Source organism: Mya arenaria, chromosome 9 (genome assembly GCF_026914265.1).
Source record: "Mya arenaria isolate MELC-2E11 chromosome 9, ASM2691426v1".
Classification (NCBI taxonomy): domain Eukaryota; kingdom Metazoa; phylum Mollusca; class Bivalvia; order Myida; family Myidae; genus Mya; species Mya arenaria.
In genome coordinates this window covers 12,730,699-12,755,375 of record NC_069130.1, presented here as the reverse complement: position 1 = coordinate 12,755,375, position 24,677 = coordinate 12,730,699, and the positions used below count along the sequence as shown (strand labels likewise).

Sequence of the window (24,677 nt, the reverse complement as noted above, 5' to 3'; positions counted from 1 at the left end):
ACTGGCTCAGTTGTGTCGTTAACAATACGTTGCCTTCAAGACAATGATTGAGTACCTGGTCCTTGTAGTGGCAATAATACACTCTAATTGGTTTTGCTTATATGCTACACAGTACACACAATTTTATTATGATTGCGTCGTAATTACCACAATATTCGAACAATAAGTGTGCGTATGTAGATATAATATGTATTGTTAATAACTTACAATCAAGACTATGATCATAGCATTATAATAATACATGACTAATACATCATTTATTTTGTATTACAACTTTTACATAAACACTGATTGGGACACATCATTTCTGATACATAGTTTAATTATATAAATTATTGTTAAAATAAACATTGAAAAATATTGCATGCAAATTCGATCCAATCTACATCACTGTATAAGCTAAATTTAAGGCTATTTCTAATAACTCATAAAATTGCACGTTCAATACGAATGTAATCAACATAAGATAGAGTACACACTGAAATTAATCATTATATCAGGGCAAGTTCCCCCAAAGGTACCAGCAATTCGAATGCATTCAATGGCAATACATATTTCGCCATCGTTGACAAAATAATAATCAATTAGCAGAAAAACCGTATTAGTTGGGTTCCTATTTGTTTCGTTTATTGCGATGACATTGTTAGTAATCGGTGGCTGGTATTGCTGTGCATAACTTGAAGTAAACGACTTTTGCAATAAAGGATTCTTCTTTCAGAATGACCGAGGGTACATTTCACTATAGCAGGCTTAGTGGTTTTTGAAGCGACCGCAAAATATCAACCCGTAAAATATCATTTATTATATTGTCCTTTCGGATCATTGAATGCGACACTGTGATTTTTGAAAATAGAATGCCGTCTTTGTCGGTGCTAGTAGGGTATACAGTGTTTATATTATTCGACATTAATTCTCAAACAAGAATCAAAGGGATAATTATGTTTATACCTTTGTTGCATTTTTAGCTTCCAATGGGCCAATATTGCGTTTATTGATTACTGTAAAAACGTTAACTGAATGATTAGTGATATCCGTCAGAATATTGCACTTAGAGCTCAAATATGCGGTGAAAGGGTGGCGGAGAATGCAGCAGTTGCGCAACATTTGCTTGCATTAAAAGCATTAAACAAAACAAAATAGTATTGTTGAAGGCTTAAAATACGCGGTTCAATTCCACAGCAGAATGTATACATTCAAAACTTTTTCGATTTTGCTCTTGACCTTCTATTGCTTACATTCCCTTCTTAGATATGTCTTATTTTTTGAAAAATTAAAAAATGTTAACTCAATCAAAATTCCAAAATCTTGAAAAAAAATCTTTATTTCTGAAATTATTAATTGAAAACCCGAAAATAATTACGTAATTATTTTGCCCATGTTTTCTCATTAGCATAAGTGGGTTTCGGAGGAACCATTAAATATCTTATTAATCAGGTTGTACCAAAGAGTTTAGATGATTTTTATATCTTTTCCTCAGATCAATTTCTCTATCATTTGATTTTATGAGAAACCTCCATCAGATCTAGTAGTAGTACATATAAAAATATTGAGAGAAACAAGTTGCTTGAGGTAATGAAAAATGATCTGTGAGTAAATTCAGGTTTCATTTTTCCATAAAATAGAGAAGAAGATTTATCATTTAGTGTAGAATTATTTAAATTTCCATGGTAACCTTCGTTTGAGTGGCACAAAAGATGGGATGTAATAATTATCGCAATTAAATGTTCGCGTGTAGATATTATGAATATCTTCGTACATGCGTATTAGTATTGTTAGTAAAAGTTAATTTGTAACTGTTTGTCGCAGATATATACAGCCGGAAATAAATATAATTTTTACACAGTATTTGCACTAGGCCGACTAAAATCACTATCTTACCATGAAAACAACATAACATTTCAAAAGTGTCCAAACACAGCAGATTTATTTTTACCACATTCATTTTATTTCGTTTAATTGCCATTCGTACATGAATCTCTTGCAGAGAAATTCCTTCAGAAACACAATTTATTACATTTATTAAAGCATGAATAGGTAATAAAACAAAAAGAGATCCATGGAAGTGTGATTGAAATAGTTCATTAAGAGTGATAAACACATAAACAAAAGAAGTGGTACCAGGTCCAATGTCAAAACTCTGTAATGGAAAATGTCAATCATAAACGTAAAAAATATTATTTCTTTTCTCTAGCATGTAACTGTAACAGATTATACTTTTAAATCAAACTTCGGTTAGAGAAATTGTGGTGGATCCGTTGTCGTGTGATAGAACACTTGATTGTCAACCAAGCAGTCATTTAATCGATCCCACTCAATATAACCAATCTACTAACCGTAATCCGGGGCGACGTTTAACATTGTGTTATTGCTTCGCAAATTTTAAAGAAGCAAGGTAGCTCTAACATTTTATACTGGCTGAGCATATGCCTTACAATATTAGGCATGGGCCGATACCCATGGATAGTCCAGTGGTTTTGTAAAAATATTGTAAAACCACTATCCACAACATCGATCCCTCCCCCAACGCCTTCGTATTTTCCACTATAAACTATGTATAAAAGACGCATTACAAGAAACATGGCCTCAAACAATAGAAGAGTATGTACAAAAGTTATACTGACTTTGTCGACCTACATGTTTAACAGTCATTTTATTGGAACATAATTTGCTTTTCAACACCCGATACCGATGCCACTTAAGTTAAAATCCTTCATGGCTCCTTTAAATATTTACCGTTCAGAAAAGTATCTTTCGCCATTTACAGCTGACGTGGCAAGCAACGAGTCGGACACAGAATCTTGTCACCTGGAGGATATCCGAGAGAAATTTGGGATTATCGAGGAGCATGTGGCTGAACAACGCACGTGTTGGGGTCGCCTTAAGCCTCGGGCCTGGAGACTGCTGAACGAACCCACATCTTCCAAGTATGCAAAGGTAGACTCTAGATGTTTTCCAGACTGATTTGAACATTGATTCTGGGCAGTAAATTTAAGTTTAATTGAAATTTCACCCTTGTATCAGGAAGAAGCTTACCACCTTATTTCTTTCAATTTCGTTTAAAAAATGGAGCGGGCTAAGGCGAAACAATTTCTTCCAACATAATTTATAACTAAGACTGATAATTCTGAATAAATGTAACATAATACTCACTTCTGTGTAGTTTTCAGTAAATAACCACGTTGTAGTCATTATGTAACTGATTTATTATTCCTAGAGTAAAATCGAAACATTTTAGTGTGTTATTCGAAGCAACATGACTTTATAAGTTAGTGATATTTTGTCATTTGGAACTCTTTTGATAAATGGTAGGATCGGTCGCTTAAAAAACCTGAAAAATAGGTGCGGTAGATCTGTCCAACGAAAAATCAATTTAGTTTGGCATTGTATGCTCATACAATCAGACATAAGATGAAAAGATCAATTGAATATTCAAATAAATTAATGGACGCTAATACAATAATCTAAACATTCATCGTCCAAACATACGTACTTTTTCTTTACATACCATTTGTTTTATTTCAGATTATCGCCTTCACCTCGTTTGCCTTTTTGATCGTGTCCATCATGTCATTCTGTATGGAGTCACATATTTTATTCCGAGAGGGACTAGGTGCTTTTACCAACATATCGTCCCTCCTCTCCGTTCGGGAAAAGGAGGTCCTAACACGTCCCATGTTCTTTCTGGACGTTGTCGAGTATTTCTGTGTAGGATTCTTCACCATTGAGCTCATTATTAGGTTCATGTTTTGTCCAAGTAAACGTGATTTCTTCAAAAAAGTATTCAACTGGATAGACATATGTGTTGTGATACCATGCTTCCTTTGTATTATTCTGCTTGTGTGGGATCCAAGCATCCGAAGCTCAAATCTGTTCAGGCTTATCAATGCACTGAGATTAATACGTATATTTAAGATATTTAAATTGACCGTTCACGTCAGCGGATTAAAGATTTTAGGTCACACAATCAAAGCAAGTGCTAAGGAATTGTTATTGCTGTTTCTAGTGCTTATAATTGGTGTACTAATATTCGCCTGTCTCATCTACTATGCGGAACAAGTTGACGAGCATGCCAGCAACCACTTCTCCAATATTCCTCGGGGGTTCTGGTGGGCCGTTGTTACTATGACAACGCTTGGTAAGTTTTATTACACCATTACCCTTTTTAAGCGATAAAATAAGTTACGATCTGTTGGGGCCGTCTTGCATTTGGCAAGTAATTCGTAGATAATGCGCACAATTACATTAAGGCAAATTACTTGGCAAACGAAGATTGGTTGTCTTAATGGTTAACTGAGAAATAGAAAATTGCTTTTACTGAATTATAATTTATTCTAGAAATTACGTGAACGAACTTATTCTGAACCTCTGAAGATATATTTGTTTTGGTTTAAATACACGAAATTGAGCAAGTGATTATGTTATTACATCTTCTTACGTTTAGGTATTTAAAGCAAAGGTATTCGTTCAGAAAACATAAAAATATCACAGGTGGCACATATCCAATGGCAATATGAATGTGTTTAGGATTTGTACTTTCGTACCAAACGATGTTTTGAACCTATTAATAAGATAATATTTACAGCAAACTGTACCATCTGAAACATATATAAAATATATCAACATAAATTCAAGCATTACATTGCCAGTAATATAATATACTTCAGGCTATATAAACATTGTCAATAAAGCGGTGGTGTGGGTCAGGAATCGACATCCTAACGCTATACACGCTTATTTGACATCATTCAGAATATAATCGACGTTAGTGATCGCTAAAATAATATCTAAAGATAGTGGAGCTTAGGGCATCAATTTTCTTTTCCACATTTATTTTTCTTTCACTCCTTTTAGGTTACGGTGATCTCTATCCAAGAACAGCTCTTGGTTACATTATTGGCACAGTGTGCGCAGTCTGTGGGCTGCTCATGTTGTCACTTCCGGTGCCCGTGATAGTTAGCAACTTCACGCTATATTACACGCATGCGCAAGCAAGGGCAAAACTTCCAAAAAAATCAAGGAAGCAAATGCTCTTGAGCGCTGCCAATGCCCTCGTGGATCCTGATGACGCAGTCTCTGTAAGTGAAGAATCGGAGGTTCGCCAACCACTAGGGAGCAAAGCCAGCTTGCAGCGGAGCGGCAGTGAAGATTCCGCATTTGGTAGTTATCACGGTATATATTAACGTCCTTTACTAATCAGGACAAAACTAGTGCAGCCTCATTTCCAAACAAACCGTCACCTATACCAAGTTTGTGTTTAACAGGCGTCTGTAGGATTTAATATATTTATAATAATAGAAAACTTTCATATTTGAAAACTATCGATCGAAGAACTATTAAATAAATTTAGTTTTTTACAGTAAGGATGAGCTAATTTAGCAATTAAGATTTCCGAAAATAAGATAACTTCTCTTAGTCAAAAATGAAAATGCTGTGTTATAATTAAAAAATCATGTTTTTCGTTAGTTCATTAAAAATTACGGTGGATTATAGTTGTACGTACTGTTTCCAACAGTGAGTATATCATAATAATTATAAAATCACTGATTCTGACATTTTGGACAGTTACACTACGTTAGAAGTGTGCACGTAAAATCACACCATGCTTGGAAAAATCATCTCGTCATTTCAGACAATACTTCATTAAGCTAATTTTTGGCGCGGTTTTCCAATTAATGTCAACTGAAGACCCTTATTGATGATATACAAGAAGAAAATAAAAAATAATGTCTCTGCCTGTGTAAAATGGCAATATAATTGAGGTTGTGAATTCCAAGTGTATATTATTTGGTACTCACTATTATATTGATACCTTACTCTGCACCAAGAAATTATCCTCTATATCAAAAAACTTCAAACAGTCATTATTCTCCATTTTACAAACCTTTTTTGGAAAACAAGCATGATGCCATCGTGCAAACGAAATTCGAAAGAAAGATTTTGTGGAATTTTGTTTTAGAAAAATGAACTATTTCAGCGACAACAGCTGGATCAGATTCCAATTCGTGTTGCATTAGATATAAAGGTACTTTTTGAACAACAAAAGAAGGGGCTAAGATTATTTTAAGAGAAGCATGTATTATCTCTAACCCAGATACCAGGTCTCTCAGATTACAAACTGTTTCTGAAAACAGAGGGTACTTGTCCAGTTCTGTTTGTTCACTTCCCCTGAACTGACACAGGATTTCCTTAGCTATGTCTTTGTCTGTCTGATCGTTCAACCTTCTCACAGTTAATCCAAATCATTGAAATTATGTATTAAACGTAACAATAAAAGTGATTGAAAGTGCAATTAACAGTTGGCATTACAGAGGTGTCCAGGAGATATTTCTAAACATATTTATGTTCATATTTATATGAATCATGAAAACTGCTTCCTCGTGTTACGTTTTATACAGAGACTCTTACTTTGGAAAAAAATAGTTATTTTTAATTGTGCTCAGCTGGTTGATTGTATTCGAGTCATTTTTTTCTTTCTCGTTTTGAAAAAGCAATATCACTTGTTCTATAACTTAAATGGACATGTTTCATGTCATTGTCGTTTAAATTATGAAGACCAATTCAAAGAGAGTTTTTGTGACAGATGTTCATGGCAATTGAATTGAAACGAAAACGAAAATGTTCTGTCTTTCTCACTGTTGCTGTGTCCGTTGTTTGAGTGATAACAGCTGTATCAGGTTCCCATATCTATTGTACAAGAAACAAAACACTAATCGCTGTTAACTATAAAATAGCAATAGTATTAAAGAAAAATAAATATATTATCTATCCCACTTGATACCAGGTCTCTCAGGTAAAAAGTGTATATTTGTTCAAAGTATTCCACTGTTGAGTGTGTGCTATCCTTCCCATCATTGTCACCTTTGTTCTCCTTTGCATTACCTGCCATAGGTTCTTCTGGCTATTTTCTGGTCTGTCTGGAAGTTTATCTTTCTCGGAGATAATTGAAATCATCGAAATTATTTATGAGACGTAAAACAGAACGTGACTGTAGGAGCAAATTACCGTTTGCATGCGGTATGAGATCAAGGAATTTATGTTCATATCTATAAAAATATTGAAGAGCTGCTTCCTTCGTGTTCCGTTATTACAGACTCTCTCACTTTAGCTTTAAATAGTTGCGTTTGCTGTGCTATGCTGATTTTTCATACTTTCTATAACCGGGGTATTTTTACTTCTCGTTTGAAAAAAAAAACAATATGCTTTTTTCCATAACTTTTGTGAACATGTTTCATAAGATAATACTTCAATATACACACACGTATTGATAAAAGAAAAAAAATTCTTGGATGGCAACCTATTACATGAGAGGGAAGTAGGTCACTGAGTTTATATCAAAATTTCTTTATAATTATCATCTAGTTTCAAAGATCCTTAAATGATGGAGACACAGTCTATCTAATACAAAATTTTATTGCAATTTAACGGAGGAAAATTCTGTCTTTCTCCTTGTTGTTTTGTAGGTTTTATAAGGTCTGAAATATTTGACCGATAGAAACTGTATCAGGCTCAAAAGGTATTGTCTGAGAAACAGACGTATCATGCATACATGATTGTAAACTGGCAAAAGACTAAAATTGATTAAAGAAAAGCATGGTTTATCCTTTCCCCTGATACCAGGTCTCTCAAATAACAAACTTATTCTGGGATCAAAGACTTCTTGCACGGTTTTGTTTGTTCTCCATCCCATGGCCTGTCGTAGGATTTCCTTTGCTATTTCCTACTTATCTTTCTCGGAAATAATCCAAAGCATTGATATTATTTATAAGATGTAAACGAAGAATGTGATTAGAGAAGAAAATTATAGCTTGAATTACAAGTCTATGATCTAGGAGAGATTTCCAGACAATGTTCATAAGTTTATAAGCAATTTGAAGAGAAGCCTAATTCATTTATCTATCTGGATGATAATGATTATTTATAATCTGCTATTCTGGTTTTGCGTACTTTGCGTGACATGAATTTCCTATAAATTGCTCGCTAATGACTTAGACACAACATTTTCACATTATTAACACATTATGTGCTTGAAGCGACAATACACGCAGTGTTTGGGTAATCAAATACTACAAAAATGTAACTTGATTTTAAAATCACGAAACTTGTAATACTCGTGCATTTATAATTTGGCTTTGTGAAAATGAATTTATAATAATTAATGAAAAATATATGTTTGCAAAATTTTAGTTTATATTGTTTAAATAACTGTATTATTTTAGTATTTCAATGAACACCACCCCTATGAGAGCCTTTGTATAGTGTTCTTCTTACTGATTGGCTATATTTGCATAATGTTAGTGTATATTGTTTATATGACTTATTTTATAAGTATTTGAATGAACACCACTCCTATGAGAGCCTTTGTATAGTTTTCTAATCACGTATTGGCGATCTAGCAAATAAAAAAAAGTTTAGGAAAATAACAAATCTATTCTAACAATAATTTATGCAACGTGTTTCAGATAAAATCAAAGAAGTATCGGAGACCTACTGTAAGTATATTTGTTATTTACGGTTGTAAAGTTTGTGGAGTGATAAATGCCTTATGTTGGTTTTCCTATTATATGTTTTAACATGTTGGGTACATGTGATTTGCAATTGATTAAATAACTAGTAGAGGTGTTAATTTATTTTACTAAAACAAATATCAAATTATGTACAAATTACGTCTTTTTTAAAGAGGACTCATTGCAAACTGCAAAACCCTGGCCCGAATGTCGATCAACCTAAGAATACTTTTAGTTTTAATATATATGATTTAATGTTTGCATTTTAAAGAGTTTTTGTAAAATTCCATCGACATTTTATTTACGACAATAATGCTAAACAGTTATTTGCCTTGCCAAATCAATTCTCAGTTAGTAATTTAAAAGAAATGTCTTTCGAGAATTTGGGGCCTGTAAGAACATTTTAGAAAAAAAAACTGTGTGTTCTTTAACGAAATACCAAAGCGTTTCTTTATATGACTTTACTTGAGAAAACAAACTTGAGCTCAATATCTTTAGTCATTTACAGACCTTTTAAAAAGACGCTCCTTGATAATAAGTGCATCAGAACCTTTGGTACAGGTATGATCTTCAATTGCTTAATATGAATAAGAAGTGAAGCACTTGATCACCCGAAAATAATTGATATACTAGTACTTTGTTTGATTCAGGGTGCTTCGAAATATTGAAGAAAAAAATAATACTAACACTATTGTATGACCTTTTTTATTTTTCTTTAGTTTTCTGTTAGTTTATGTTAAAACCATAGGAATAATCGCTACGTTTCTTAAACTAGAAAACATGTTTAAGGTATTGCATTGAAATTTGATTTTGATACATAGTGCGTCAATTAACCTTGCTAGAAGTATCACTGTTTCCAGCACAGGAACGCCAAAACGGAGTTATGTTAGACCAAAGAAGATTTAAAATATTTAAAGAAATGACTTTTCTTCTCACGTACATTGTTTGTTTTCTCATGCGCGTCAATATAAAACAAAAAAACTCGGGGGGGGGGGGGCGGTTCCCGCAAATTCTTAGATATTTCATGTTGTTGTTTTTGAAGACAAGTGTATTTAGTAAAACAAATAAGCGTTTTTATTTAGTCTAATTCATCAATTTTCATCCCATGATATTAATTGTTTCATTTGTCTTGCCAATGTTTCTCATGCCACGTTCATGCATTTCGTCAGTGAGGAAAAAGCGCCAGTCTGCTCCACCTATGTGTAAGAAAACCACTTAGCTCGCTTAATGTTAAATGTTTGTAGCTTTAGTTACAATTGGCCCGCGATCCGTTCATGCACAAAGTATTTCAGCTACTGCAAAAGCTTTTGATTTTTTTCTGTTTTTTCTTGCTTTTTTAATGAACGGAATATTTGTCTCCCAAGCACTTTCGTTAAATGTTGTCTGAATCTGTATTAATAAATACTCATGTCCAAGTTTGAATGGACTTTAAACTCCACTTGCATTTCAAACATACAAACCTAGAGCAAGTACGAAACATGTTTGCAACTGTTGATTATTGGCGTTCTCTCACTTGTTTTTTTTGTAATTTTAACCTGTTTCCAGTTTTTGTACTATTTAACCATTCAGTGTAATATTTTGTACAACGTGACCTCAGTTTAAGTCTTTCTCATAAGCATTGTTTTTAGTTTGTAAAACGATTAACGGCATAAATGACTCACCAATTGACTACTTATTTCTTTATACCCATAAATAAAATATTATTTACACATTTTAAAGCATGCACATCTTGCTATCTGTATATACTCAAAAAATAAAATGTTCTTACTCTCAAAGTAGCGTTTATACGGCCTGACCGCTTTAAAAATGGTTCTATATTTTTGTTACTTAAAGAAAACATCATTAGTCGTATCATATTAAAATAAGATATGAATATTTATAAAGAATTTAAAATATTAAACCAGGGAAACACAAGACTCCTGCCGTGTTGTTCAGAATACGCGAGGAGAGAAAGTGACAATTCCCCACCCACCCTTGGAACCATTTATCGTAATTTACTTTCATTGTCAAGTGTTGTCGGCTGTGTATAAAAGTGTAAACATGCATTAAAGCTAAATATGTACATGGTACACATGGAATCCATATAATTAGTAGATATGCAGGTCTGATTGTCGTATTAATCTTCTTTTAGTATTTAGATAGCTAGGGAAATATAATAGACATCGTACTGAACTTAATTACCTGCTAGTTAGATTGTAGTTATAAATGCATGATAGCTAATATCATCTGCGATGCAGTATATTTAGAATAAAATGTGTTCATATATTCCATGTATATGTTAGAGTTCATTTTGGAGATTTAAAGAAAATGGACCAAGCCAAGAGACACCGCAGCCGAGAAAGCTCGCACCATTTTCAGTAGATCGCCAAAATGAACTTATTTGGTGTTCGCACTAAGTTGACCAACTAGCTCCGCCCTTTGTGAAGTTGTGAAGTATTATGGCACAAAAAGTAAACCACCCAGGTGTTAGCTTCAATAAATGAGTGGCGGGCAATGCTAAATTGTCGTTAATTTGTTTGATATTATAAAGAGCAATTTAAAGGATAAAACGTCAATGAGATTTGTACTTGAATATTGTCACATAAACATTCTAAAAGTGCACTGTATAGATGTCAATGCGATTGATAGCTAATTTCACATCAATTTTCAATTTCGGGTTCATGACGTGAGTTTAAACTGCCTCCAGAAAACCGTACCCGTATCTGTCACATTCGGAACTCCTCGGCCATTTTTATCGAAAACAACCTCGGATGTATGCCGGTACATCAGTTGAAGTAGTTCGTTTTTTTTTTAATTATATCATTAATTAAATGTAGTGTTTTAGAGTTGTTTTTATTGATCTAAGTTTAAATTGATTGCCAATTAAGTGTATTATTGCAAATATAATTAAGATTCCCAAGAGTTAAGTCATGAAGTTTAACTGCTAAATAAAATTACTACGCGATCTACTTGCAGCGGACTTAAACGCATCTCATTTTGAGTATGTAAACCGTCCAAATACATCCGAGGTTGTTTTCGATAAAAATGGCCAAGGAGTTCAATTATAGTCACTTCGCGCATGCGCAGAGGCCAGATCGATCTATGAAAAATAGACGACTTTACCAAATCAAATAACCAAATTATATTCACCTTCAAATCTGCTCATCATGATATGGAGCTGCAGTAATCAGGGAAATTTCTCGATTGTCATTTGCCAACAAATATGTGCGGACACCAAGTTTTATTAGCATAGTCATTGAAGTGATAAAAGAAATAAAAACATTATAATCCTAAGATGCACACCTGTCAAAAACTTGAAACTGTGAGTGTTATCATATGGGGTTTCATTGATCAAGACAATTCCTTTTTTTACTTCATGTTGTATCTAGGTTGTGATGGAAATGTATTGCAATTACATAACCTCTCTTTGTTCTGGCTTCCAGTATAATTACAGCGAACTGTTGAAAGTGCCAGATTGATTGAACGTGGTCTTTGAACAAAGTACTTCAATTAACCTTTCTCTTATTTTGTTATATTTTGCCTGCTCTCGACATTAGAGACAAGCGTTTGGCAACATTACGTTTTATTATCGCTGCTGGCAGGAAGCATTGTTTTCATGGAGGCATTGGCTAGCTTCACTCACACACATACTTTTGTTTGTTTGTGTGTTTTTATGTCTGTGCTGTTTTATGGAGTTTACTGTAAGCTGTGTTTTTATGTCTGTACTGTTTTATGGAGTCTACATCAGCGGAGGTTTTCTTCTAGTATGGTAATTAAATCCCAGAACGTGGTTATAAAATACATTATCTTCTGATTAATACACGTTTTTATCAACTGTTTATCATTTTTCGTTTAATATTACAATGTAACATTCAGGGACAAACCAAGTAGTCAAACATTCAAATATAAATTTAGTGGCACAATTGTAGATTCCAAACAAAATTGAACGAGAAACACAATCGTTTATCAACATAAAAAGACAAAACATGCATCAATAAAGCTTTATCAATAAATGATGGGAAAACCTTACTGGAACACGATTTCATCAGGGGTTTATTCTAGTTTATATCCAAATAATCTCACACTTGTTTTCAGTCATTATAAACATAAAATTATATATATGCTTCATTTGAGCCAGCATCAACTGAAACAAGTTGTTTTCACTCATGCCTGCGAACTAGTTTTAACTCTGCATGTTGTAATACCCTGATCATTAGATAAAAAAAAAGATATTACATGTAAAACTAATCGTTTGTTTCTATAGTAATACTCGTTTATTGCACTTGATGGTTGATCGATAATTGTCATAAATTTACAAATAACCGTCTAAAAATAAAGTGTTTGTGTTGATAATGTATTTATTGAACGGTTCTATGAATATTAAGACGTAACGTAACTTAGTTCTGTTGTCAAATTTTAAAGTTAATATATAAAATGCCATATGCCGTATTTCACTTATGTATATTCTATGTACATTTTGCTTTAGATAATAGCGGTAAGAACGGTAGAGTCGGCATCAACGTAGTACTATCAGACGACAGTCCAACATGTGAACACCATACGTCAGACGATTATACTGATGACGTATTTACTGACGTCAGCGTTCCACATTCACTTTCTAGTCTTTCTCCTCACAGACATTCCCTCGACCAGACAACACCCAAAAGACCTAGGCGGGGTAATGATATCTTAAACAATTCAATGGTTGTCCTTTCTTACATCGATAAATGGACACTCCCACAGTATCTAATGTTGGCTTCATTATCTGTGTATGCCCCCGGAGGACGCCATATAGTAATCGGTCCGCCTGTCCGTCCGTCTGTCCGTCTGTCCGTCCTTCCGTCCTCATGTTTACCGATGAATAACTTGCAAATGCTTGTACCCTAAGATCACAAACTTTGTTTGCAGGTTGGTCATGAACAGCACAGGAACCTCATTGAAGTTAGTTGGTTAAAAGTCGATGTGCTGGTTATCTTGAGCTGAAAATCCGTTTCCTATTAATAAAATGAACAATGGGCCCCAGGGATCTCAAACTTGTTGGGCTGGTTGGTCGTGACCAAAAGATGAATCCTACTGTTTTGGGGGTCAGTGGGTCAAAGATCAATGCCGTTTATGGTCATTAACTGAAGAACGCCGGGACCCAGGAGTTTCAAGCTTGGAAAGCAGAAATATTGAAATTTAAATACTGAAATACGGATTACTTTTATGCCATTGCCACATGATGGCATTAACGTGAGAATTCCCAAACATATCATTAAAACAAACCTCGGCCAAACAAGCCAATAAATAAACAGAATACAGGGACCACAGTTTAGTCCTTATTTATTTCGTTAAAAATATTCGGAAACGAAACTCTTATGATTTAGCTGAACATCGCACTTTTTCAAACGAATAAATATAACCTATATTGTAAAACCAAATGTTTCTTGTCTAATCAGTATGAACATGTTTGAATTGCATCGTAGATTTCCTGAAACAAGGTCTTAACATGTTGGTTGCTAACTAATTACCTCTGTTATGTTTCTAGTGAGTTATTCGATCGCTCCCGGAATCACAACCTCCCGAAGGAGCTCTGCCATACAGAACATCAACAGATAACGCTCACCTGCACCGTATTCACCGTTCTCATAGAATACACCAATTACTTTCTTCACTTAAGAATTAAAAATCACTATCAAACTAAAGTCTATATCTTATATAATGCAATAATCTTTATAAACACTCATGCCTAAAATGTGGTTAAGCTTGTTTATTCTGTATATCTCATGAAATGCATTTTGTAAACAATATAATTATTCTAGAAAATGCTTTCATCTTCTAAATGTGGCTTATAAGTAAGTATGACAAATGTTAGATATATGGATAAAAGTGCTCAATATAAGAAAACTTTTAATGCGTGATACATGTTTGCTGTGTTCGACAAAATGTGTAATATACGAAGTGAATGATTTTCATACATTGAAGTGATTTTTCCATTCACTTACACATATTATATTACTGTGTATGCATACCTTTTATGTACACAAACAACGAATTATTATGAATATCATACAACATATAACTAAATTGTTGTTTACTGTTTATTGAAAGGGTAATATGTATTTAAATTGTTACATATATACATTTTGTACGCGGTTCAATTTTGCTAATTGTAGTTTCTGATTATATATATTTATGAATTGATATTATTGTTATCGTATACGACTATTATAAATGTAACGCACACAGATGTCACAGCAATAAATGTATTGAAGAAAGTATTTGCCTTGTTATTATGGTTCAAAAGGTCATGGTACTCGTAAACAAGACCCCCCCCCCCACCACCCAGTGAAATTGATAAATGAAAAAAGAATTGTTGGAGGTATAAAACTTATGTGAAAAAATTACAGAAACAAGCTCAGTAGCCAAAAGTAAACCCCGTTTAATGGCACAGGGTAAACGCCAAATACATAGAACACAAAAACGAAAAAAAATCACAATAAGAGACATGGAACAACAGCAATAAACTCCACAAACAACTCAGTGTATATATACTATTTAAAACACTAGGTATGTTTACAAGTCATTGAGGATAAAAACACTTAATACTTTAAACACTGTTCGCGCGAAAGTGTTTGTGAAGCACAGTTCGTTAGACGCAGATTTGTGATGATCAATATTGCGTTATTGCTTGAAACTGTCAGGTTTAACAGTCAACGGATGACGATGTTCTTAGAAAACATTTTAATACGTATATAACAATATAACCCACTCCATCCCTCGCCGATATTGACACTTGGTGCAAAGCAAATAAAACACTCAACAAGAGCCATATCTGACTAAACACATGTTAAATGTCTCTCTGCGGTATCCAAATATGTTTTCCCCTTCGTTTATAACGACGGTCTCTCGCTGTTCAGGTCTTTAAGCCATTAAGTTACGGAGTTCACTACTCACAATAAATGTCGTCGTGTCGTCTGCGTCAGCGTCATGTGAAACTGTAAATGTAGGCCATAGCTTAATGTGTCATTACCGAACTTGGTTCACACGAGATGCGTATGACTAGCAAGTACCAAAACATAGCTGCAGATGTCTTCAATATTTTGAAATGTCTTTCTGTGTGGAGTCACACATATTTCCGAAGAGGGACTGGATGTTTCTCTCAACTAATCATCGATATCCCTTTCGGAAAAAGGAAGTTTTTCCTCATGCAAAACTTTTTCTGGAAGTTACCGATTATTATTGCGGGTTCTTCACCACTCAGCTCATTCTTCATATTTTGTCCGGAATGATGCGGCAACCGACAAAATACTTTGCAGTGAGAGAGCTGTAATTGGTGCAAATTGGCATGTTTAGCTCATTTACATGCACGTGCCACTTAGTGTAATTGAAAAGAACTGTTTCAAAGCAGTTATTATCGCAAGCCAGAGTAGACACTTAACGGCCGTTCACAGTGCAATGGTCGTTTGAAGGACCAAACCAAACAAAATGTTTAAAAAATCACTCTTTATCCAGTATTCAGGTTCAATATTTATCAACATAAAACATATAACCGTTGCAACATGTGTAGCTGAAATAAGGAGTTGGTCACGCATTATTGGAATGAAGATTTTATCAGATTTCTGATCAAAAAGCATTTGCAAATTAATGGAAATGTCTTTATACACAATGAATATGTTGTTGTGTCAAAATAATCAGCACTATACAAATCAACAATGTATTGTGGTTTGTAGTGATTGTAGCTATGTTAAGAAAGATGTTTACATTATTTCATCTAGGAAATTAATTTTATCGCGAATTCTTCATTATTTATTTGAATATTTTCTGATTTCAAAAGATATAAGACTGCATTATTTAGTTGCACAATCTGAAATTGGTAGGTTCGGAATAGTTTAATTTTCAATTCCTCATAAAACAAATTTTAGTTCTGCAGAAACATATTTTTCAAAAAGGTTTGAAAAAGAAAAAAAAGTTGAAGAACAGCAACAAATCCTATCAATAATGGGCACTGATTATTCATACATTAAATAAGTGCATAATAAATTTCGTCGAGTTTGATTTTTATAAATACATACCATGCATGCGAAACACTGGCACCTGCTTTTTTGGAACTGTATAGAAAATAATTTAGAGCCAAAGACCAAAGACATTATCGAGCTATAGACAAAGACGGAGATAATGATAAAAAGTAAGGATGACTCGTTATTTCACCTTATATCACGATTGTGAGGGCTTATATGAGAAATCGGGGAAGGCATCAATATGTTTAATCTGCACAAGTACTTTAGTAATTTTGTAAAAGTACTGTTTATAGAGTAGGAAACACGATTAAACATATGACTTTTTGTATGTTAACACACGAAAGTAGAACATGTTCATCAATTTTCAGCTGAATTTCACTAAAGAAGCATACATTACAGATAAACGAGTATTAGCGAGTGCCTTTATTTTGTCGGGAAAGAATAAGACCGCTGTTTACTGGAATGAGCATTTTTCTGGGTTGAGCTCGAGCCAAAAGCCAGGCACTTGAGCCAAAGGATGGAGGCTGAGCCAATACTTTGTATGATAATGTACTTAATTCGGCATATTCACAATGATTGGAGTTTATAATTATACCTAAGAAACTGTTGTATTCTTCAAAATATTCCCATTTGTGTGAGTATTTAAATGCAATTCAGCTGATAATGGGCGCAGTTATCTCAGAAATGTCGATGGGGTTAAACGTTTTTACTTTACAGCTCTTAAAACAGCAGGAGCCAGAGTTTTGAAAAAAAATACGCGTTAACAGCTCGTAAATCTATCGCGTGTCAACGTTGCAATCTCCGACACTGTACATTTATGAGGTAAATTCTATTTACTTTCGGTCACGTTTTCTGTTAGCGACAGTACTGCATTACAATAAAACATGTGTACGGACCGACCTGCCTTTGTTCAGTATCAGAATATGATTGATTATCTGCCGGAGAATATGAGCGCACATTAAACTCAACAGAACTCATCGGAAATGATATATGGCATCATTATTAATAAATATAAGTTGAAGAGCAAAAAACCCTTGCACTTTTAAAATACCTCGTACTTCTGCAAAGAGTGACAAAGATGTTAAAATGTTTGTGTAATATTAACATAACAAAGCATAGCTGGTAACCGCGCCCCAATTTCACAAAACTTCTTAAGCTAAACAGACTTAAATGGCTTATTTCAAAAAGCCAAAATACATACTTAAAATCAAATTTGATAAATGAAAAATGCTTAATTGTGACTATCATGATAAGAATTTCTATCTAAAAGTAAAATACCCCCGGTAGAAGTAAATATTACGCAATTTATTGAAAACATAAATAGTGAGCTTCGCTAAATCATGATATAAAGGACTTAAGAAGTTTCGAGAAATCGGGGCCAGGACTCCAACATATGTTTATACAGTGTTGATGCATGTGTGGTGTGAAGGGGTTGTTTTTACGGTGTGTGTCTGTCGTTCATTGTATGTTAGGCATTAGCGTTGTTCATTTACACAGGGACTTTGTTAAATATTTGGCTATACTGGGCTTTTCCCTATGGTTCCCACTGTATTATTATCCATATTCAAAAAAATGTTACAACTAGGGCACTATTGATAAAGCTTCCTAGTGAAAGACATTTTGTTTTTTTTGGAATTTCTTACAATGAATATCTTCTTTTTCATCAAAAATATATCCGTAAATTTAAGACTTAAAAACATATGGCATCTTTTTTGGATCTTTGATACTGTCCTTGGTCACGCTTTGCACTCGGCTAATAAATCAGAACATTGGATACCTTGTTGTCTATTAAGAAGAACGCTTATTCGGAATGTATATGCCTTTTTCAACATTTTTCGTTACGTGCCATGTGACGGCTCGTTTCTTGTTAATAGAGTAGTTAGTCAATTTCTTGTAATTTTGTGTTATTGAACTAAAACTAGAATACCGTTGGTAGGAAACGTGGACGTGCACTTATTACTAAAAACACCTAATCAAACTGAGACTGGTGTATTCAGTAAGTCTCGGATATATGATGATTAAAGGGTTATAAGAACAACAAGTTTGGTTTAGCTTTTTGTTCGATTTTATTGTCATTATAAAATTAATCTATGTGTTTTTTCCTAAAGGTATGGTTCATACGTTTCGCAGATTGTTGAACTATTAGCAAACCAACGTCCACATTTAGAAAACAACCGAAAGCTTTCAGTTGGTCCGTATTTGGCAGGCATGGCATGTAGTTTACGATGCAACTTCCGCGAATTGTACATCGCACTTTCTTGGAGGGTAAACATAAGAACCATAAACAATATAGCAGATGCAATGGAATTATTTATATCTATTTTAACAACAAGTGTCATAACATGCTTCATTTTGAAAATAAGATAGTCTACTTACAATGATTATAATAACTTGCATTTATATCAATTGTACTCTTCAGTGAATATCGGTTTCCTATTCCGCCAATCATGAGAAGTATTATTTAAACAATGATATAGTATATTATTTATAAACCACAAACCAATGTCGTAAAGTTAAGTTAAATGATATTTACGAGATCATGATTCCGCTAATCAGCGCCGACAGACGGTAGTTACCAGGTTATATATCTGGAAAGTACGTTGGTGTTTTTCTACAGAGAGAAGAGGAGATTAAGAACAAACACACACAATCATGAAAATAATTGTTTCTGCAACATACAATTAAAAAATAATTTGCATCTACAAAGGGAAATTGATTTGCCTTCTGTTTTCCTGAAACAACCATGCAGTTGTTCTACAAGATTATTTTACAATTAATTAAACAAGCAATTATGCTGTAAAGATTGAATCAGGATACAGGTGGTTAATTTTCTCTCCAAAGAGTTGCTGCGACGCCAAGGTAAGTATTTTTGCAAAGTCTTGAACGTTTGCATTTACGCAGAGTTTTTCTTTTACAATAAGCTTAAGACGTATAAATGAATCACTGCTCGCCCATGATCTGTGTACAATTAAGTAAATTTGCATGAAGACCAGGCCCCAATATCACGAAATTACTCAAATCTCAATCTCAATCTTAACTCCTTTTACCACATAAAAGCATAGTATTGTTGAAAATATTGCATGTTTTTATACTTTTTGAAAACGTATTTCCTCATTGAATGTGTTATTGAAAGATATTGACAATATTTCAAAGAAAACTTATTCTAGAGCAAAATATATACTTGAGTAATTGGTAAAAGGCAATTAATTGTGCTCAAGTACATTTTTTGCTGTAGAATATTTTTTCCATTGGGATCTAGATCAAGGGTTTCACTCAACATAATTAATGATAGAATGCGGTTAAAAAATGTGACTGTCAAAACTTGTTTTTCAATACATTTTTATGTTATATGGTTAAATGAGATTGAGTTTTAGATTTGACTTAGTAAAAGTATTTGCGTGATATTTGGGCCAGATCCTTGTAGCAGTACTTATTATTTCACGGACACCAGGCTCTTGAAGCATCATGTATTAATTCACTGAGTGCAGATACTTGTAGCATTACGTAATGTTTCACGGAGACCAGATCCTTGTAGCATTTCCAAATCTTTCATCAAGACCAGATCCTTGTAGCATTATGTATGCTTTCACGGAGACCAGATCCTTGTAGCATTATGTATACTTTCATGGAGACCTGATTCTTGTAGCATTATGTATGCTTTCACGAAGACCAGATCCATGTAGCATTATGTATACTTTTACGGAGAACAGATCCTTGTAGTTTTATGTATGCTTTCCGGAGACCAGATCCTTTTAGCATTATGTATGCTTTCATAGAGACCAGATCCTTGTAGCATTGTGTATGCTTTCACGGAGACCAGATCCTTGTAGTATTACATATTGTTTCACGGAGACCAGATCCTTGTAGCATTACTTCATCTTTCACAAAGACCAGATCCCTGTAGCATTACTTCATCTTTTACCAAGACCGGATACTTGTAGCATTACTTCATCTTTTACCAAGACCAGATCCTTGTAGCATTACTTCATCTTTCACCAAGACCAGATCCTTGTAACGACCAGATCCTTGTAGCATTACGTAATGTGGCATGTATACCATATTATTGTAGTATTACGTAATGTTTCACGGAGACCTGATCCATGTAGCATAACAAAATGTTTCACAAAGACCAGATTCTTTAAAGCATTACGTAATATTTCACGGAGACCTGATTCCGGTAACATAGCGTATATTTTAATCGAGACTAGATCCATGTAAAATTACTTAAGTTTTGATGGAGACCAGATCCTGTTAACATAACGTTTGTTTTATGCGGACTAGATCCTTGTTACATTGCGTATTATTTCACGGAGTCCAGATCCTTGTAGCTTTATGTTCGTTTTCACGGAGAAACAAACGGGTTTTAAAATAAATAGTATTACTACAGAGACTATAGGAGTAAGATTACAGTTGCTACACAGCAAACATGACTTAGTGATCATACGATACGATGAGTGATTGCGAACTGTTGGTGTATACCTTGTAACGAATGTCTTAAGCATATTAACTCGATAATGTTTTCAAAACATATTTTGTAATGTATATTTAACATAACGTTTGATAGAACAAACAAATCTTTAGCAAATATATATATATAAAAAAAACGTTTCAGAATTGATAGAATAGCGCTTCTACTCATGCAGTAGTGTACGTATGAACTCATACTTTGGGTTTAAAGCTTGCGTTAAGATCTAAATCACTGTGTCTTAATCACTTTAAACAGACATATAAAAAAAAAATGAGGTTCACTAATAAATGGGACCAATAGTTTATCCCATTGAAGTATTTGCATAATTGAATAATGCTCTAGACATTGTTATAGTAACCAATGAACAATAGATGAGCACTGCATTATTTTCAGAAACCCTTAGACATGTTCAGAAATAGCAAACGATGCATTCCAAACATCTTACATATTTACAAAGTGCTTCTACTGATGTACCGAAATATAATAAATTTAAAATAGTAGAATTATTAAATTGAGAGAATTTGATGTGTATTTTGTATTTCTAAGTTTAATTTGATGGCCAGTAAAGTGTATTATTGTATAAATAATTCAGATTCCCAAGAGATAAGTCATTGAGTTTAACTGCTTATTGGAATAACTGCGCGATCTATTTGTAGCGAATTTAAGTGAAAAGATTTCTGACACTGTAAACCGTCCATATACATCAGATGTTGTTGTCAATGGAAAAGGGCCCGAGGTTCCGAATATGTTTTGCTTTAAATGTGTTAGTACTACTTTCTTCCGAGAAATAAATAACAACAGACATCGAGATAAGGTCAATTTCTTCATTTCCCCGTGTTAAGCAGTGAAACACTGTTGTTTACCTTTCGACTCTCACCAACTCTAGGGACAAGCAAAAACGGTGATAAACCGTTAAGATTAAATATATGATTTGAAACGTCATATATCTCTTTCGGAAGGCAAAACCATGGCACGGTTCTTCTCGCTTTGACAGAGCATCATGGCAACTCCCTCTAGCAATCGCTTTTTCTGGAATTACGCAGATATATCCAAGATCCCGGAGGATAAAAAATAGCAACCTTTTTGTTTACGCATGTGGGGACTTTTCATGGTCTTTGTACAAAAAAATCAAATGATTTGATCGTTTAAATGTAGAAAATGTGTTATTACACAAAAAAGCGAACCCATGATCAGCGCATACGAACGGTTGACATTTCCAAATCCAAAAAACAAAATTCCGGAATTCACTCATGTAAGGAAAATATTAAAACTTAATAAGATATAATTATAGCAATAAAAAGAAGACGTATCTAGTTCGGCATCATCCCCTCATATTACTGGTCTGTGGTCCCCTCCTGTAGAATTCACTGATATGTTGCATCCTCCTGTGGGATTTTATCTTATCACTGGTCTGCTGTCACCTCCCGTAGGTTTTCGTTGTTTTATATCATTGGTCTGTTGTCCCCTCCTTTATGTATTTTCATCACATAACTGGTCTGTTCTCCCCTCCTCGTAAGGTTTTCAATCATATCACTGGTCTGTTGTCGTCTCGTGTATGGGTTTCTGTAATATTGCTGGTCTGTTGTCTCCTCCTGAATGGTTTTCTATCACATCACTGGTCTGTTCTCTCCCCTCCTGAAGGGTTTTCTATCACATCATCTCGTTTAAACGACCTATTTCTCTCGTCAAAACGACATGATTAGACATTCAGAATCACCTTATAACCGCGCGTAAACATGGATGAAGAACGGCTGATCAAAGGTATGTTCGATTTGGATTGGCCAATATGTCTTTTTTACGGGATATGAAAGTCGAGTAAACGAGACGTCATGTCGTTTTAACTCCTACACTATATATTAAAGCGCATGATAGGAAATGACTTGTAGCTCAAATTTTGCCGAGTTTGTTTTTATAGATATTTTAAAAAAACACACACACAATATGACGGTTAGGCAGGTCAATCAATATCTATTGCGTATCAACGTTGCAATAAACGCTATCCAAAATGTATATGATACATTTTTTTAAACATCGGTCACGTTTTGCGTTTTATATTTACTGCTACAATACTTCATAAGAACAAACATGTGTACGGACCGACCTGCCTTTGTTCAGTTTGAGAATATCACTGTTCATCTGCCAAGTAATATGAGCGCTCATTAACTGTAACAGAACTCATCAAAAATGATATAGCATCATAATTGCAATTTGATTTATTTCGAAGACAAAAACATCGTTGTAATTTTAAAAACACCCTGTTGATTTTAGGTGGAATGCCGTTAAAATATCGGCAGGAGGAGTAGACAATGGTGTAATTACCACTGGAACAACGAAATGAAACCGAGACTGGTGTATTAAAGTCTTAAATATATATTGAATTGAAGTAGATTCTATACCGATAGTGTAAGATTATAAGTATCTTCCATGGCCAAGAGTGTAAGATAGGATCATCCCAACCCGAGCGTAGGGTGTTTTGCGAAAACAAGGTTTACCGAGTTTCCGCAAAACACCCTACGCGAGGGTTGGGATGAACCTATCTTACACGACCGGCTATGTAGATGCTTTTTTCTAGAACATCAGATAAACAAAATTAAGTAAATATTAATTTTTTGCTGGAACTCTTTTGTGCGTAGTGAAAATAAATACGTATGGATATGTGATAATTCGTGGTTATCATGGATATGCACGCAGTGATTCAGATTATGTTTATAGTCAAATCGGTCTTTAAATAGTTATGAGGAGTGTGAAACATTATTTCTTTTTTATTGAGACATTTGAAGCGAGAAATAATTAATAAGCATTCTAAGTATTGCCACAAGACAAGGCATCAATGATGCTACCGACGACAATCTTCAACAAGGGGGAGTAATTACAATGTGATGACAGTTAAAAGGAGTTCCAAACGGGTACTTGTTTTATCTTTGCCTGTGGGCAAGATAAGAATTTCTAGCATGGTTAAATTTTGGGATCTACTTATCTGAGGTGGGAGAAAAGGCTATCACCCCAAGTAATTAGATCCAATATTTGGCCATGCTGGAAATCCTCATCTTGCCAACGGGCAAAGCTAAACAAGTACCGGTAAACCTCGCAAAGCATTCTAAGCTTGAGTTGGGATAAACATATACCTTACATTCTCGGCCATGGAATATACTTGTTTTTAAGCATGGCTTAATACTTGGATCTTTTTATCTGGGTTGGGAGGAAAAGGGGTTATAAGAAAAACAAAGTTTAATTTCCGCTTTTTTATTCTATCCTATTGTCAATTTCAATTAAATTATGTTGTTTCTTGTTAACGTTTGTTCCATAATTTTCGAAAAATGGTGACATATCAATATACAAACTTTCAGAAAGAGAAAAACAATTCTTGCACACCGGATCATCATTTTCGGTGAATTTAGCTATACCAGGTGAGTCACGCACAACAACGCGCCACTTCTTTTTTCTGTTATTGTTTGTTTTATGAAAAGTACATTATGTAAAGCAATTAAATATATGTGTATGCAAGACTTTAAATTAAAAATGAATTCAAATAGTCGCCCAAAACGCGACTTTAAGGAGAAAATATTGACGTCAACAGTGATCTAAAATTACTACGCGTTATGACGTCAGTAAGCAGCGTACCACGCGTTTTTCGAGTGAAAACATGCGTTTTCTACGTCCATTTTCCCGCAAATTGATATTTTAGGTATGCACAAAGAAACTTCAATCATGTTTTACGGTCAATAT

The 24,677-nt window shown here is 34.1% G+C and overlaps 1 protein-coding gene across 8 annotated transcripts in view; it reads left to right on the top strand.

Moving 5' to 3' along the window:
* Window positions 1-14,741, top strand: part of LOC128202875 (potassium voltage-gated channel protein Shaw-like) — a 33,369-nt gene extending 18,628 nt beyond the window's left edge. The window contains exons 2-8 of one of the 8 annotated variants that reach the window (XM_052904038.1): window positions 2,765-2,934; window positions 3,523-4,135; window positions 4,852-5,157; window positions 8,460-8,489; window positions 9,674-9,706; window positions 12,970-13,161; window positions 14,011-14,741. In XM_052904038.1, coding sequence (XP_052759998.1) covers window positions 2,765-2,934; window positions 3,523-4,135; window positions 4,852-5,157; window positions 8,460-8,489; window positions 9,674-9,706; window positions 12,970-13,161; window positions 14,011-14,081 — 1,415 coding nt within the window. In that variant the 3' untranslated portion in view covers window positions 14,082-14,741. Of the gene's footprint in view, window positions 1-2,764; window positions 2,935-3,522; window positions 4,136-4,851; window positions 5,170-8,459; window positions 8,490-9,673; window positions 9,707-10,408; window positions 10,494-12,969; window positions 13,162-14,010 lie in introns of those variants that run through there. The other 7 variants (XM_052904037.1, XM_052904042.1, XM_052904041.1 and 4 more) reach the window with 7 other exon arrangements.
* The last annotated feature ends 9,936 nt before the right edge of the window (window positions 14,742-24,677 follow it).